Here is a 17,983-nt window from a genome sequence, read left to right as displayed (position 1 = left end):
TAAGCTTGTTCTAACTTAAAGTTGAATTAGAAAACTTCTCATCATTCTCTCATCACGATGGCTGAGGAGCTGAAGACGGAGCAGGACACGAGTGCTCACCTGGAGAGGATGAAGAAGAACCTGGAGGTCACAGTCAAAGACCTGCAGCACCGTCTGGATGAGGCTGAGAACCTCACCATGAAGGGTGGCAAGAAGCAGCTCCAGAAACTGGAGTCAAGGGTTTGCGCTGTATAAATGCTCACAAAAGATTATTTTCTGGAGGTGCATCTCACTTTCAATGTGTGAAATTAATTCTAAGTTTATTTCGATTGACTGTGATCTGTCTGACTGACTGTGTATATAATACTGATGTATCATTTATCACCACTTTTCACGTGTGTGAGCTAGAAGCTGAAGTTGAGGCCAAGCAGATGCAAATATGAATGACAAGTGAAGGAGCTGACCTACCAGGTATGTCCTATTTTAATAAAAACAACCTTAATATCTCTTAATTCTCTGTTCTTCATCACTTATAAGCCTTTATCTGTGTAGACTGAGGAGGGCAAGAAGAATATGACAGATACAGACTTCAGGATCTGGTGGATAAGCTGCAGCTCAAAGTCAAGGCCTACAAGAGACAGGCTGAGGAGGCTGTGAGTCAAATAAATTGTTGTGACCAATAATCTACAGTTTAATCAATAATGATATCATTTGTCTTGTAATTGAATATTACTCCCTTCACCCTTCACAAGAGGAGCAGCCAACATTCACTTTGGCTGATTCTGCTGAGTAAGACTCATTATCAACTTTAGGCCTTTTAACAAAGTTCATAAAATATGAACATTTGGTTGAGGGCTTTTTAACATTTCAATAAAGATGATAATTGTCATTACTATCCTGAATTCTGTCTTTTTTTCCTATTTGAAACAGTTACTCCTAGACAGTGATGCAACTAAGTAAGACAGTAAGCCATGTTGTAAGGTCTTGTAGTACAGTATCAGAATCATTCACTGGTCACCGTTTGACTATGTAGAAAAAGTTATTCAATGTGAGATATTATATGACTGAACAGAACTCCTTGCCAACAGTGACGGAGGAAGTATTCGGATGCTTAAATTAACTAAGCAGTATACTGTAAAAATACATTTTGTCTTGCATTCAAGATTTTACTTAAAGGCATACTCCACCAAATATCACCAAATATATCTTTTGAGTAAACTCACTCCCAGTGGGATTGAGAGGTAGCTGTAATGTGTTTTGTTCCCTCACAAGAGACAGTAGCTGTGGTCAGTTTGAATTCATAGATTGGATACCAGTGATTTCAAGTTTTTGTGGCACAGTAAAGTATAAAATTATCCACAGAGACTTCTCAAGTCACTCAAATCCACTGCCCATCTAAATGGTTAGTGTGTTGCAACATTTAAAATTTCACAAAAACAAAAAAACATTCATTACTTCCAGTCGAGCTAAAAAGCCTTAATCTGAACTGATGTAAAGTAAACATATAAAGCTGCACAAAATTGAAACACCAGAAGTACCAGAATCTCAAAATTGTTTGTAAGCTCAGTACTTCCCAGATCTGTTGGCCAACTAGCAAGATGGAGATGGACATGAGAGGGGGTGTACTGAGCATACAAGTGTAAACTTGAGACTTGTATTATGGTGCAAGAACAAAAACCTTGAGAGGTTTTTATAGAGTTAAGTTTAGAATGAATCTAGCTTTTGTTAAATCGGTATTGCTTTTGAAAGCTTAGCTCCCTTTAACAGACATTTAGGTTTGAGAAAGTGTCAAGAAAAGATGGTGTGAAGCTAAGACAGCCAAGTAAAAATGAAAGGGTGAAGCAGACACTGGTATTGCTGCAGTCCTTGAGACACACTGTTATGATCATTCAGCTCCATGATCAGGTCAGCTGTGGTTCAGGTCGATAATAAATACAGTTTTGTACAAATTGTGAATATATACAGTATATTTGGCCTAATTGTGGATAGTAGGGATGTGCAGAGAGCCCAGTATTTGTATTTGTATTTATGTTTGTTGAAGCAGCAAATATATATGTATTTGTATTTGTAATATGTATTTGTATTCAAATAAAAGTGGAAACAGGTGTAAAAATCCAGTTTTTGTTTTTATTACGCTTTTAATTTTAGTTATTATTTATTAAAGTGCTAAAATAAGTATTTATGAATAAACTATCTTATAAAGGAAGTCCCCTCACAGGGTCTCAAAGTCGAGTCTCCCAGTTCATAGATGACTGCACTGACTACTGAGCTAAGCCAATTGCATTGCCATCATACAGACAGACATCTGCTTATTTATAATTCCATAACACAGCAACAGCACAGTGTGTAGAGAAGAACTTCAAAGGCGATTCTTGCTTTGCACTTTTCATTTATTGCCTATTTTTTACATCCTAACTTTGTGGAAAGGAGAAGGGGAACGAGTTGTGGAGAGTCCCTTGTAAGCACTTCATTTGTGTCAGTAACTCAGCTTTATCTCTGAGGAACCCCCCCCAACTCCAGGAGTGATGTCCAAATAAGGTAATGTGCATCATGCAGCAGGTGGATGTGACTTCCCTCTTTGAGACTTGCTGATAGGCCTAACAGTGGAGCACAGGAGAGAGACTGAAACAGTGAGGTAACCGACCTGTGTGATGGTATTTGACTTTCTTTTTTTTATTAGGTCCACACAATTAGTTCGAATTACCTGTGTCAACTACCTGTGAAAGTATATAAGGGATGGCTGTATAAGGTGCTGGGAAGGGTGGTTGGGCTGTTAATGCTGCTGCAGTTTTGTAACATTTTTCTTCCATCATACTGTATGCAGCTAGTTACATTATTAATATATTTTGAGTTCCAAACATCTTATGAATGAATGCATTTTTTGACTTTCATAATCCAGATTAATCAAGATTGTGATAAAAAAAAAATTATGAGAAAATATTTTTTAATTGGAATGAAGAACATTTATTTTTCATATTAATAAAATGATCAAATCAAATTCTTCTTAGGCTCAGCCCTTCCCTGCATTCATGCAACATTCTAATTGGGATGTCACAGGCGAAAAATAGGTTGCCAAGTTATTCCATGTCTTTGCATTAAGTCCCCTAGAAGAAATCGAAGCTTGACTTGGAATTCTGGAGCAGAATGAGTCATCTCTATTCAGACATTTGGCAACCCTTCATCTACTAGCCCTGAGGACTTTATGGTGAAAGTTGCCTGGATCTTACATCACTTTTGCGTTGCTTGAGTATCCTCCTAAAGGGAATATATGGTGACAGGATAAACACATCAATGTCACATAAGCAGCAAAAAGAAAAAAAAAACAAAATAACAACACAAATACACCAAAGTGGATTTCTTTTTCATAGCAGAATCCCAAATCCCATACATCATTAGAACAAAAGGTACAACTCATGGGCCACTTATTTCAGCAAGTAAATCCTATTTTCTAATCATGGTTCATTGTTCACAGCCTGTGTGAGGTGATATCTAGCAAGAGGCAAAGGAAAAGTTGCACTGGTAAGCAGGTGTAATCTCTCTACATGCACTTAAAGCACCACATATATCCATTCTTAGCAGTATGAAGGGATGATTGGGCGAATAGAGTCAGTATCAGCAGCAAAGAAACTATGAAAAGTGATAGAAAACACTCATATGTTAGTCATTTTAAGTTCTCCCACTATTTGCTGAAATTAGTCAGTATATGTCCCAAGAGCCACTTTGAAATGAGTCAAATCAGTTAAGAAGGAAGTTACAACTCTTAACTCACTTCATGATATGGGTTAAATGTTGCTATATTTTTATATATTATATATTATATTTTCTTTGGTGAGCCAAATTTAATTCAAACATGCCATAATGAGCATAAGCCTTCAAGATCTGCCAGGACACTTGTATCATGCTTCACTAATAACTTCTTTAGTATCAAATGTAGCAATTGGCTGATGTTCATTTGGCATGTGAAACTTATTTTGGGCAATACCTGAAATGAGTTGGCAACTGTTTTCATGCCCATTTAGGGAGATACATAAAAGATGATTGAACTTGTAATAAAATTCATTTTATTACAGGAGTACAAGATGTGCCAGAATCCAGTAACTGTAGACAACAAACATTTTGGCACATTCACAAAACTTATCTCCATGCATACATGGCCCTTTAAAAATATTAATGTAATGTAACCGCAATTAATAAAGTATTTCAATTTTCAAATTGGCAAGTTTACATTTATAAGATTTATAAGATCAAATAGTGCACAAATACAGCTATATATTATGGTATATTTTTAGATTATTCCTTCTGTATTACTGGCACACACAGGAACACAGAAGTTTTTATGAGCACAATGAAAGTCTTGGTGAATATAGCATTACCATGGTCAGTATTATTAAGCTTTATACATAATTTTCCCCCAGACTTAGTATATAGTTTCTATTAAAGGTGAATATAAGCATTTAATTAAGTGTGTTGAAAGCTGTCTTATATTAGTGTCATTTGGGGGTGAAGTTTCAAAGATCTCGAACATGCAAGTGTCCTGCAACTGAATACCAATGGAATCAGGATGAGTTTCCAAAACCAACCCCCAAAGCTGTCCATGAATTAAAAAAAAGATTTTTGATGTTAACTACATGTTTCAACTTTCATGACCTTTAAATCAAGAGCTACATTTATTGGAATTGTATACAAAACATATATACACTACAACATTTATAATAGCAAGTTTGTAACTCACTGAGTTAATATAGGTGAGAAATTAATGAGCTCCTTCTTTTGCTCTAAATAATTTTATATTTATACTTCCTTAAGCGGACCCTTAAGTCCTATTTGGTTTACTGACATCTTATTTGAGTGTGTTCATGTCTGACAGTCTTTTCTCCTACTCTACAATTTCTCTTTTTTTTCTTTTAATGTTTTAGTCAACATTTCTGATGAGAGCAAGTATGTTGAAAATAAATTAAAATTATTTGCCTTCAGTATAATTTATATAAAGTTTATTAGCAATGTAAATACTGTACATATTCAATTTTCCCAATAAACAATGGTCACATTTTTATTCACATTTTACATTTTATTCAGTATTTTAACACCCATATTGCGTGTCACATTCACATTTGTGAAATCAAATTAATTGGTACAACATCACGCTGCATTATGTAGTTTTCAAATTCTAGTTACAAATTAAAATGCTTAAAAGCTGCATAAACATCACTGCCACAAAATAAGCAGCAGGATGAGGCCATGACCAAACTGGGTGAGAGACTACAGCTGACCAAGCACTCCCACCCTCTATAAAAGAGGCAGCCCTGGACTTCTGCATGAACTGGTAGGCACCCAACACAGGTGAGTGTATCGACTGTGATCTTAGTTTGAATTCCTATTGATCAGTGGGTAAAGTTAATGTGTTGCTAATGCATATTGTCAATGATTCTTTGTCAGAGTTATCTTTGTTTTAGATGATATTCAGGTGAAATTTCATGTCATATCAAAGTAGTCTTGAGTAGACATTATTCCAAAAAAATTTACTTGAAATACTCTTAAAACATGTAAGTAGTTTCTTTCTTTTTTTTTCCAGAAATCGCACAATTAATTCATTTGTGTTGACGTCCAGTACACATCCTGTCTCAACACATACTGTATACTAAGTGATCATTAAGAGCAGTACTATTTCTCTGGGTGTGGAGGGCAGTTAAGGGGGTGGGAGAGAATTGAACTTTCATGATTCAACTGAATACAGCTAGCACTTATCAGTTAAATTTTAGTTGTTTTAGAAGTTTTACCACCTTCACGCTCCACTGCTCTCAAATTGACATTCTGCCAGGAAGATTTAAAATGAGAAAACCAAACTGAAAAAAGTTATTGTACTCATGTTTAATCATCTTTTTTATAGCATCTTGACTCCACCAGATACTGTGCCACTCATCATTTTCTGGAACCAGCTGAGGTAAAAAATGTCAAAATCTCCAACATCAGATGGATACAACACCATTACGACATCATGCTGATATTTTAACTCCATTTTTTCAGTCTCCACTAAAGTGCCAACATGAGCACAGACGCGGAGATGGAGTGCTATGGCCCGGCGGCCATCTACCTCCGGAAGCCAGAGAAGGAGAGGATTGAAGCACAAACTGCTCCTTTTGATGCCAAAACCGCCTTCTTTGTGACTGATAAGGAGGAGATGTATCTCAAGGGTAAACTTGTGAAGAAAGAGGGTGGCAAAGCCACAGTTGAAACAGACTGTGGTAAGGTAGGCAATTCATTATTTTACTTTTTTAACAACATTTTCCCATCTATTTCCATTGAAGACCCTGTTCTATGTAGGAGGATGCCATTATTTCCATTAACATTTATTAAAATTATATCTTAGGAAAACATGTAGTGGTTTTAAATTCAAACTGACACAGTGGTTAACAAGGACATCCATCTGATTAACTCTAAATTTGAAGAAAAAAAAATCTTAGTAAAAACATTTTTACTGTATTTTTACTATATCTCTTCAGACACTCACTGTGAAAGAAGATGAAATCTTTCCCAGGAACCCTCCAAAGTTTGATAAAATTGAGGACATGGCCATGATGACCCACCTCAACGAGCCCTGTGTGTTGTATAACCTCAAAGAGCGTTTTGCATCCTGGATGATCTACGTGAGTTTCCACTTTACTAATGCGATGTGCATTTATATCTGCATATCTAAATGTTAACACTATGTTTATTTTCTATTTGTGCTATTACAGACCTACTCTGGGCTGTTTTGCGTTGTGGTGAATCCCTACAAGTGGCTTCCAGTATATGATTCTGTAGTTGTGGGAGGATACAGAGGCAAGAAGAGGATTGAGGCACCACCTCACATCTTCTCCATCTCTGATAATGCCTATCAGTTCATGCACACAGGTAAGGTCAAAGTTAGCAGTGTTAAATTGTGTAGGAATTAAACTTGAACATGAGTTTATTGAAGGAATTACAAAACTGGAATTCATGTGAAATGTTTGTTTGCATTTCAGATCGTGAGAACCAGTCTATCCTGATTACGTAAGTATAACAGAAACTGTAATGCTAAATCATATAATGACGATAAAGCAAATTCTTGACATGTGTCTCTTATACCCCAGTGGAGAATCCGGTGCAGGAAAGACTGTCAACACCAAGCGTGTCATCCAATACTTTGCAACAATTGCAGCTATTGGAGCCAAGAAGTCTGAGCCAACACCTGGCAAGATGCAGGTAAATTGGTTGTTTAAGATAAAACTGATCGTCAGAGGATAGTTAATTTGAATGTTTAGCTTGTGTAACTCAAATCCTCTCTTGCAGGGCTCCCTTGAGGACCAAATTGTTGCAGCCAACCCTCTGCTGGAGTCCTATGGTAATGCCAAGACTGTGAGGAATGACAACTCCTCTCGTTTTGTAAGTAATCCAGGGAACATCTCAAGACATTTTGTTGCTAAATTACAAAAACTGATGTTTTCAATGGTCTGGCTCTCTAGGGTAAATTCATCAGAATCCACTTTGGCTCTTCTGGAAAGCTGGCTTCAGCTGATATTGAAACATGTAAGTTTCAACCATGGTATGACTCAAGCCTCATCTGAGCTATAATCTGGTCTTTGATAAAGTAATAATAAAGCTGATGTTTTTTTTTTTTTGTTGTTGTTTTTCTTAGATCTGCTGGAGAAGTCCCGTGTAACCTTCCAGTTGTCTGCTGAGAGGAGCTACCACATCTTCTATCAGCTGATGACTGGCCACAAGCCTGAGCTCCTGGGTATGTTACTATGCAAATTTGAAAATGACATTGAAATAATACCAAAGACAACACTAAACACTAATAGGTATCGTTACTGTGCTCCTCTAGAGGGTCTTCTGATCACCACCAACCCCTATGACTACCCAATGGTCAGTCAGGGTGAAATCACTGTCAAAAGCATTAATGACGTGGAGGAGTTCATTGCAACAGATGTAAGAAAACATTTCAGTTAAATAGATATTGCCTAAGACAACTGGGGAAAATGGTTCAAATACCAATAACTATGCTTCATGTACAATGTAGACTGCTATTGACATCTTGGGCTTCAATGCTGAGGAGAAGATGGGCATCTACAAGCTGACTGGTGCTGTGATGCATCATGGCAACATGCAATTCAAGCAAAAGCAGCGTGAGGAGCAGGCTGAACCTGATGGCACTGAGGGTAATTCTGATAATGATATCTTCTGTGGTTAGTATGTACATTTCAAAACATGTACCAGTTCACAGATAAAGCTAAATGTTTGTTTTTCCATCAGTGGCTGATAAAATCGCCTACCTCCTGGGCCTGAACTCAGCTGATATGCTCAAAGCTCTGTGTTACCCTAGAGTCAAGGTCGGAAATGAGATGGTGACCAAAGGTCAGACTGTCCCACAGGTAAGATAAAGAAAATGTATTGTTTGAAAATAATGTATAAAAGGGCAATATTTGCATTTTGACATGAAAATATCATTCTGACAAAATCTCATTCTAAAATGTTTTTTTCTAGGTCCACAATTCTGTCATGGCTCTGTGCAAGTCTATCTATGAGAAAATGTTCTTGTGGATGGTCATCCGTATCAATGAGATGCTGGACACAAAGCAGCCAAGACAGTTCTTCATTGGAGTGTTGGATATCGCTGGATTTGAGATCTTTGATGTGAGTAGCTGGAAAGTGTCTGAGCAATTCAAAGATCAACAATATTTTGATATGCAATTTAATACATTCATGTAATTGCAGTTCAACAGCTTGGAGCAACTCTGCATCAACTTCACCAATGAGAAACTGCAACAGTTCTTCAACCACCACATGTTTGTCCTGGAGCAAGAGGAGTACAAGAAAGAGGGCATTGTCTGGGAGTTCATTGACTTCGGTATGGACTTGGCTGCCTGCATTGAGCTTATTGAGAAGGTGAGCAGTCAATAAGGTCAAAGTGGCTTCTTGATTCATGTGCAAATGTTTTCTTCCATTATATGATTTTTTTTTTCCTCAGCCAATGGGCATCTTCTCCATCCTTGAAGAGGAGTGCATGTTCCCCAAGGCTTCTGACACAACTTTCAAGAACAAGCTGCATGATCAGCATCTTGGAAAGACCAAGGCCTTTGAGAAGCCAAAACCTGCAAAGGGCAAGCCTGAGGCTCACTTCTCCCTGGTTCACTATGCTGGTACAGTGGACTACAATATCACTGGCTGGTTGGACAAGAACAAGGACCCCCTGAATGACTCAGTTGTCCAGCTCTATCAGAAGGCCTCAAACAAACTTCTGGCCTTCCTGTATGCAAAACACGGCGGAGGTGATGGTAAGAAATTAGAAACTGTGTGTTACTTGGTTCAGGCATAGTATAAAGCTGATGAGTACTCTGTGGTAATATATTCATGCATTTGACTTAATTAAAAAATACCCTTTCCACAGAGAAGAAAACTTAAAAGAGATTCTACAAAGTTATTTATTTAGTGCCATTAATTACTATTTATTTAATTACTATGTTTGTGAAAACAGAGGCTGCTGGTGGTGGTGGCGGCAAAAAGGGTGGAAAGAAGAAGGGTGGTTCCTTCCAGACTGTGTCTGCTCTTTTCAGGGTATGAATTGTTTCATATTTTTGGATACCAATTAAAAACCTCATCTTGAAATATTGTTGACCATTTATCTTGTGTTGTTGATCCACAGGAGAACTTGGGCAAGCTGATGACCAACTTGAGGAGCACTCACCCTCATTTTGTCCGTTGCCTTATTCCTAATGAATCAAAGACCCCAGGTTAGAAGCACATAGCCCAGCTTTGCACACTAAATGTGACATAGTGATTAAAAGAAATATTTGAAACAATATGAATTTCCAACTTTCAGGTCTTATGGAGAACTTCTTGGTCATCCATCAGCTGAGGTGTAACGGTGTGCTGGAAGGCATCAGAATCTGCAGAAAGGGCTTCCCCAGCAGAATCCTCTACGGTGACTTCAAGCAGAGGTACTGTAATTTTTAATATAAACGAGTCAAGTTAAATATCAGCTGAGTTAAAACAGCCGGCCAAGATGTGGGGTCATTGTAAGTAACAACATAATTTTCTCTTGTAGATACAAAGTATTGAATGCCAGCGTCATCCCTGAGGGACAGTTCATTGACAACAAGAAAGCTGCAGAGAAGCTGTTAGGCTCCATTGATGTGGATCACACTCAGTACAAGTTTGGGCACACTAAGGTTAATTTCTATGAACAATTTCAATACATATGCCATGTACATATGTCCTTTTGTATCAATTTTTGCTGATGACTGAGTTCCTTCAAACAACCACACAGGTGTTCTTCAAAGCTGGTCTGCTGGGTCTGCTGGAGGAGATGAGAGATGAGAAACTGGCTAATCTGGTGACCATGACTCAGGCTCTCTGCAGAGGATTCCTCATGAGGACAGAGTTTGTTAAGATGATGGAGAGGAGGTATGATTGTCATACAGTACACTGAACTGTTCTGTCCAATGAAATAAATAAAGCTGCTTTTGTTAAGTCACGTTGCAGTAAAAATGACACTTTATTTATGTTCGTTTTCCAGAGATGCTATCTTCACTATTCAGTACAATGTCCGTTCATTCATGAATGTCAAAAACTGGCCATGGATGAATCTGTACTTCAAGATCAAGCCTCTTCTGAAGAGTGCTGAGACTGAGAAGGAGCTGATGAAGATGAAGGAGAACTATGAGAAGATGACAACAGACCTGGCTGCTGCCCTGGCCAAGAAGAAGGAGCTGGAGGAGAAGATGGTTTCCCTGCTGCAGGAAAAGAATGACCTGCAACTGCAAGTGGCTTCTGTAAGTAGGATACATCCGCACTACACTAATTGAATATTGTCACTAACATTTTCAGTTATCTAGGTGAAATTTAAAGATGCCACATACTCTTCTGGTCATCTTATCTTCTATGTGCCTGACCAAACATGTAGATTGACAAATGTTACATCCGCACTACACTAATTGTTAGTTATGTACATTCAGAGAATAGCTAACTTATTAACTTACTCTATGTTCATAATAAACTGTAGGAAGTTGAGAACCTCTCAGATGCAGAGGAAAGGTGTGAAGGTCTGATTAAGAGCAAGATCCAACTCGAGGCCAAACTCAAAGAGACAACTGAGAGACTGGAAGATGAAGAGGAAATCAATGCTGAGCTGACTGGCAAGAAGAGGAAGCTGGAGGATGAATGCTCTGAGCTGAAGAAAGATATTGATGACTTGGAGCTCACCTTGGCTAAAGTGGAGAAGGAGAAACATGCAACTGAAAACAAGGTTGGAATAAGTTTAAACCTACCAATCTATGAAAAATGAGAAAATAAATGAAGTTAGCTTTCAAACTTATATATAAAGTGATGGAAATGATGCACCTTGTCTGACACTTTTAGGTGAAAAACCTGACAGAGGAGATGGCATCTCAAGATGAGTCTATTGCCAAGTTAACCAAAGAGAAGAAAGCCCTCCAAGAGGCTCACCAGCAAACACTGGACGATCTCCAGGCAGAGGAAGACAAAGTCAACACTCTGACCAAGTCCAAGACAAAGCTGGAACAGCAAGTGGACGATGTGAGAAAACATTACTTTTCATAACATGTTTGTATTGTTAGCTTGTGTGTTAGAATTGACATTCCATGATAAAAATTTAAAACATTATTTATGTCAACATTACAATATTTTCTCAAAAGCTTGAGGGATCACTGGAGCAAGAGAAGAAGCTCCGTATGGACCTTGAGAGAGCCAAGAGGAAGCTTGAGGGAGATCTGAAACTGGCCCAGGAATCCATAATGGATCTGGAGAATGACAAGCAGCAATCTGAGGAGAAAATCAAGAAGCAAGTTTTCTTTTTCATCTTTAACCCTTACATTGAACTGTTGCCGTAATGTAACACTGTGATCCCGAGTCAAAACTAAAACTGTAACAGCAATAACTGTTTTTTTCCTCTTCCAGGAAGGAGTTTGAGACCAGCCAGCTGCTCAGCAAGATTGAGGATGAACAGTCTCTTGGTGCTCAGCTTCAGAAGAAGATCAAGGAACTTCAGGTTAGTATTTGACATGAATACTATACTCAGTGACTGAAAAACATCTTGTTACAATATGTTCCAGTTATCACACCTTCTTGATATTACTATCATCAAACTTAGGCTCGTATTGAGGAGCTGGAAGAAGAAATCGAGGCTGAGCGGGCTGCTCGGGCTAAGGTGGAGAAGCAGAGGGCTGACCTCTCCAGGGAACTTGAGGAGATCAGTGAGAGGCTTGAGGAAGCTGGTGGAGCAACAGCCGCTCAGATTGAGATGAACAAGAAGCGTGAGGCTGAGTTCCAGAAGCTGCGCCGTGACCTTGAAGAGTCAACCCTGCAGCATGAAGCTACTGCAGCAGCTCTCCGCAAGAAGCAAGCCGACAGTGTTGCAGAGCTGGGAGAGCAGATCGACAACCTCCAGCGTGTCAAACAGAAGCTTGAGAAGGAGAAGAGCGAGTACAAGATGGAGATTGATGACCTCTCCAGCAACATGGAGGCTGTTGCTAAATCCAAAGTGAGTCTTTTTTTTATAACTGAAATATCTGTCTTTCATTATGCTTAGAAATATGACCTATAATGGATAAATATGGCAGTCGCTTTCAACTTAGATAAATGCTCAGCATTTTCTTTGTTCATGTAAATATGTTTAAATACATAATGTTGTGTTCTTGATAGGGCAACTTGGAAAAAATGTGCAGAACTCTTGAGGACCAGCTGAGTGAGCTGAAGGCCAAAAATGATGAGAATGTGCGCCAGCTGAATGACCTAAGTGCACAGAGGGCAAGACTGCAGACAGAGAGTGGTGAGTCACTTGTGATAAAAAGTAGTAATAGAAACCAGTAATGATCATTTTGATGAATAACACATTTACATTTTATCATTCAGGTGAGTCTTCCCGCCAGCTTGAAGAGAAAGACGCTCTTGTTTCTCAGCTGAGCAGGGGCAAGCAGGCTTACACTCAGCAAATTGAGGAGTTGAAGAGACACATTGAGGAAGAAGTGAAGGTATAACAAGTTTACATGTTACTATACTATGTACTATTATGAGCTTTTAACAAGGGATGCAATTAGTCCTCCTTTTCAAATGTAGTCAATCACCTGTTTCTCTTCACCCACTACTAACCCACCAGATCTGCTGGCTGTTAAGCATAAAAAAAAAGAAAAAAAGTTCTTGCAACATGTCATCCGAGAGAGCTTGAGAGAGAAATTCAGACATCGCTCAATTTTCCACCACCATACCTGGCCAATCACTGCGCAAAGTGGCTGTGAATGTTGGGTTGCCTGTTTAGGAATGTTATCACCATATTACCATTTAACTGACCAGGGGATTTGTGGGAATTGGATCTAATCCTCTTCATGGAGTGTTGCTGCTACTCCTCAGTCTTGTCTTTAATGACTTAAGCACCTTCCACCAACAAACCTGTTTCTCCTTCCTCACCAAGCACCTTCCACCTGAATTCCTGGGTGCTAAGTCCTTTGTACTACACTAAATAGCAAATCTGATAGATGTAAAAGTAAATTATGCAAAACTAAATTACTCAATCAACATGTTTCACCATGAAAAATTATGTACTGAAACAAAATTTAGATAATATTTGTATACATAACAGATCAGTTAAAATGCATCTTGCCATGTTCATCAGGCCAAGAATGCCCTGGCCCATGCTGTTCAGTCAGCCCGCCATGACTGTGATCTGCTCAGAGAGCAGTTTGAGGAGGAGCAAGAGGCTAAAGCTGAGCTGCAGCGTGGAATGTCCAAGGCTAACGGCGAAGTGGCTCAGTGGAGAACCAAATATGAGACTGATGCTATCCAGCGCACTGAGGAGCTGGAGGAGGCCAAGTAAGTCACTACCTTTTCAGAGTTTAAATTAGTTTTCAATTCAATTGCTTGCTTTTCCAGATAACATTCCACATATTTTGCTATCAATATGCAATTGAATGTAAACAAATACTTCTTCACTACAGGAAAAAGCTTGCCCAGCGTCTGCAGGATGCTGAGGAGTCCATTGAGGCTGTGAACTCAAAGTGTGCCTCTTTGGAGAAGACCAAGCAGAGGCTACAGGGTGAGGTGGAGGACCTCATGATTGATGTAGAGAGAGCTAATGCTCTGGCTGCCAACCTTGACAAGAAGCAGAGGAACTTTGATAAGGTAACAGGAAATCAAAACCACACTGATACGAGTGAAACACAATTATTCTTAGTAATTAATCATTGTTATTCATCTATATCATTCTAGGTCCTTGCAGAATGGAAACAGAAATATGAGGAGGGCCAGGCAGAGCTTGAAGGAGCCCAGAAGGAGGCTCGCTCTCTCAGCACTGAACTGTTCAAGATGAAGAACTCTTACGAGGAGGCTCTGGATCAGCTGGAGACCATGAAGAGAGAGAACAAGAACCTGCAGCGTATGTCAATCCCACAATATTTAATGTAACTATTATACTGATTGTAAGGGTTCTTCCTTGACTTCTCTAGGTGTGGGCCATGAGGTTTTGTGGTGTTATAACCTAATTTTCTCGATATAATGTATGTAGCATTTTCCAAGTTTCTCTAAACTACATTTGGGCTCTTGGTGTTCTACAGAGGAGATCTCAGACCTGACTGAACAGATTGGTGAGACCGGAAAGAGCATCCATGAGCTGGAGAAAGCCAAGAAGACTGTGGAGACTGAGAAGATTGAAATTCAGTCAGCACTGGAGGAAGCAGAGGTAAAAGTCTAAATTACAAATACAAAAGCATTTATGTAATGGCAAGTATTCATTTGATTTTCACTTTAATTTTTCTAAGAAAGACTGGTAACCTTTAGGTACACGTTCAATTTTTTCCTTTAGGGCACACTGGAGCATGAGGAAGCCAAGATTCTCCGTGTTCAGCTTGAGCTTAACCAGATCAAAGGTGAGGTTGACAGGAAGCTTGCAGAAAAGGACGAGGAGATGGAGCAGATCAAGAGAAACAGCCAGAGGGTGATTGACTCCATGCAGAGCACTCTCGATTCTGAGGTCAGGAGCAGGAATGATGCCCTGAGAGTCAAGAAGAAGATGGAGGGAGACCTGAATGAGATGGAGATTCAGCTGAGCCATGCCAACAGGCAGGCTGCTGAGTCCCAGAAACAACTGAGGAATGTCCAGGGACAGCTCAAGGTGAGCTTTGTATAATCAATGCATAAATAAATGTTGAAGAGCAAAGAAAGTTAACTCTTTTTTCCTCCACATGTTGTCAGGATGCCCAACTGCACCTTGATGATGCTGTCAGAGGACAGGAAGACATGAAGGAGCAGGCTGCCATGGTGGATCGCAGAAATGGTCTGATGGTGGCTGAGATTGAGGAGCTGAGAGCTGCTCTGGAGCAGACAGAGAGAGGACGCAAAGTGGCTGAGCAAGAGTTGGTTGATGCTAGTGAGCGTGTTGGATTGCTTCACTCTCAGGTATATGTTAAATAATTCACAAGAAGATATTTTATACAGAATAAGTATACATATAAGCTTTGTTATACATAACAAATATCAAATTAAATGTGACTTTTTTAATATCCAGAACACCAGTCTTCTGAACACCAAGAAGAAGCTGGAGTCTGACCTTGTGCAGGTTCAGAGTGAAGTGGACGACACTGTTCAGGAAGCAAGAAATGCTGAGGAGAAAGCCAAAAAGGCTATCACTGATGTGAGTTCATGTTTATGAGTCTTCTTTTTTATAAAATTCAATTTCACTTCACCAAATACCTGTTCATCCTTGATGCCCATCATTTCAGGCTGCCATGATGGCTGAGGAGCTGAAGAAGGAGCAGGACACCAGTGCTCACCTGGAGAGGATGAAGAAGAACCTGGAGGTCACAGTCAAGGACCTGCAGCACCGTCTGGATGAGGCTGAGAACCTTGCCATGAAGGGTGGCAAGAAGCAGCTCCAGAAACTGGAGTCAAGGGTATGCTCACAATATATTCGCTTTAGGATGTTAATCACACTTTCAATGTATGGAACAAATTAAATCTTTCTCACTACTAAAATCCCTTAACAAGGTTTTCACAAACTGTATAACATCACATTACAGGTCCGTGAACTGGAAACTGAAGTTGATGCCGAGCAGAGACGTGGAGCTGATGCTGTTAAGGGAGTCCGCAAATATGAGCGGCGAGTGAAGGAGTTGACTTACCAGGTAATTTCTCATTTAACTCAAAGCTATTCAGATTTTTTCTAATTTCATAATTTTCTTTTTGTACTCCATCCATAACACTCCTTTTTTTGTATAGACTGAGGAAGACAAGAAGAATGTGCATAGACTTCAGGATCTGGTGGATAAGCTGCAGCTCAAAGTGAAGGCTTACAAGAGACAGGCTGAGGAGGCTGTGAGTCAAATTTTTTGTAATTTTTCATATAGGAATGTAGCACAAATCAATAACAGAAAGAAAGCATACTAATATGATGTAATATTAAAAAGTACAACATACTTCAACTCCAAACTCATAACAGGAGGAGCAGGCCAACACTCACTTGTCTAGGTTCAGGAAGGTCCAGCATGAGCTGGAGGAAGCTCAGGAGCGCGCTGACATTGCTGAGTCCCAGGTCAACAAGCTGAGAGCCAAGAGCCGTGATCATGGAAAGGTAACCAAGTGATATTTCATAAAAATTATTCTGTGGGCATCTTAATTTAATGGGGTTATTTAAGTCTATTTATAAGCTAAACATTTTATACCATTTTTAATTTATTTTTTATTGTAAGAATACATTGTGAATCTTTTTTTCTTGTTTTCTTTCTAGCATGATGCTGCTGAATAAGAGACATCCTTTTGGCGCCTTTCAACAGAGTTCATAAAATATGGACTAGCTGTTGAATTATCTTCTTACAATGTATTCATTCAATAAACTTTTTTTCCTCATAATTTAATAATGTTAACTCTGTATTATTTACTCTCTGGTTTCTCTTTAAGTGAGCATACAGTGTTCAACACAGTAGCTGCATCAGTTTAAGTTGTGGCAGTACACTACTTATCTAGTTGTCTGGATGGGGAAGTCTTTCAGCTCAACATTAACGTTTCCCTTTCCTAGAAATAATCATGATTCATACCCACATGGTAATGTCTGGTAAAATGAAACTTCTGTTTAGCATCAGTTTTTGGAAGAGTGATAGCAGCATCAGCTCCAAGCTTAAAAGACACCTTCACAATTTACAGAGGCATAAAGCATAACTTAAACATAAATACATCATCATTGGCAAAATATAACGTTCAGAGCCACAATTAATTCCTATTACCATGGCAATTATCCAAACCGATGGAAAATGAACTTCGCTACACTTTTCACGATACCATTAACAAAAATACGTTCACCATTCTATATAACAAAGGTTACAATACTGTAACCCTAGATCTATAAGCACAGGCGGAGCCCTCTACTGGACTCTATGGGTAATACTTTCCTCCACAGTCACCCACTGAAATTTGCATGTATGTAGCCAATCAGGACGCACATACTGATTACATGTGTCTCGCACAGTATATAAGCAGCACTCCGCTGCTGCTCTCATCCAGAAACCACTTCAGTGAACGGCGTAGGAACGGCAGTGTCCATAGGTAGAGGGCTCCGCCTGTGCTTATGGAAGTATGGTTACAATGTCATAACCTCCTTTCTATATCCGTCCTCTACTCGACTTTATGGGTACAGTATGTGGAGCCTGATGAATGTTCGCCCTGCCGCCACATGTCATCAGACAGCCTCAATGAGCTCAAGTGGCTATAGGTTAGTTGCCGCAGCCCTTCTACCACTTTATAATCTGAGCTTCTTCAGCAGAGCAGTAGGGGGCCCAACCCAGCCCAGTTAACATGAACATAAAACTGGATGGACCATGGCAGAGATCAAAAACCATACAACAGACACCCTGCACACCTCATTCCCTGAGTCATCATGGATCAGGTGTACCACAGCTGACACTCACACCACCCTTTTCACAAGTCCTGAGTCGCCCCTACGAGCATGGACCTTGAAGATGCTATCAAAGACCAGGACACTGCCATG

General features: G+C 39.4%; 2 protein-coding genes across 2 annotated transcripts in view; both read left to right on the top strand.

Moving 5' to 3' along the window:
- The window catches only part of LOC122966648 (myosin heavy chain, fast skeletal muscle-like), a 254,697-nt gene that overhangs the window by 61,365 nt on the left and 175,349 nt on the right, over positions 1-17,983 (top strand). Inside the window, exon 45 of the mRNA XM_044330913.1 lies at positions 436-450. Coding sequence (XP_044186848.1) covers positions 436-450 — 15 coding nt within the window. The remainder of the gene's footprint in view (positions 1-435; positions 451-17,983) is intronic.
- LOC122966659 (myosin heavy chain, fast skeletal muscle-like) lies at positions 6,008-16,585 on the top strand. The gene is made up of 38 exons (XM_044330929.1): positions 6,008-6,226; positions 6,480-6,623; positions 6,714-6,870; positions 6,981-7,008; positions 7,089-7,200; positions 7,288-7,380; positions 7,461-7,524; positions 7,634-7,732; positions 7,823-7,926; positions 8,018-8,156; positions 8,251-8,369; positions 8,482-8,631; positions 8,713-8,883; positions 8,966-9,272; positions 9,473-9,552; positions 9,641-9,728; positions 9,818-9,935; positions 10,043-10,166; positions 10,265-10,401; positions 10,514-10,769; positions 11,000-11,242; positions 11,356-11,532; positions 11,652-11,797; positions 11,914-12,004; positions 12,107-12,496; positions 12,658-12,784; positions 12,868-12,986; positions 13,625-13,821; positions 13,947-14,130; positions 14,218-14,383; positions 14,562-14,686; positions 14,810-15,118; positions 15,199-15,402; positions 15,512-15,637; positions 15,726-15,896; positions 16,023-16,127; positions 16,222-16,317; positions 16,442-16,585. The coding sequence occupies exons 1-38, from the start codon at positions 6,023-6,025 to the stop codon at positions 16,583-16,585; spliced, it is 5,814 nt and encodes a 1,937-aa protein (XP_044186864.1). The 5' UTR covers positions 6,008-6,022.

This window comes from Thunnus albacares, chromosome 17 (assembly GCF_914725855.1).
Source record: "Thunnus albacares chromosome 17, fThuAlb1.1, whole genome shotgun sequence".
NCBI classification, from domain to species: Eukaryota; Metazoa; Chordata; class Actinopteri; order Scombriformes; family Scombridae; genus Thunnus; species Thunnus albacares.
Note: the sequence above shows the minus strand (reverse complement) of the source record. Positions and strands in the feature narration are given on the sequence as shown.

Coding starts and splice junctions, on each gene's coding strand:
- LOC122966659 (XM_044330929.1), top strand. CDS start 6,023: ATGAGCACAGACGCGGAGATGGAGTGCTATGGCCCGGCGGCCATCTAC. Junction 8,884..8,965: donor GCATTGAGCTTATTGAGAAG/GTGAGCAGTCAA, acceptor TTTTTTCCTCAG/CCAATGGGCATCTTCTCCAT. Junction 11,243..11,355: donor AACATGCAACTGAAAACAAG/GTTGGAATAAGT, acceptor TGACACTTTTAG/GTGAAAAACCTGACAGAGGA.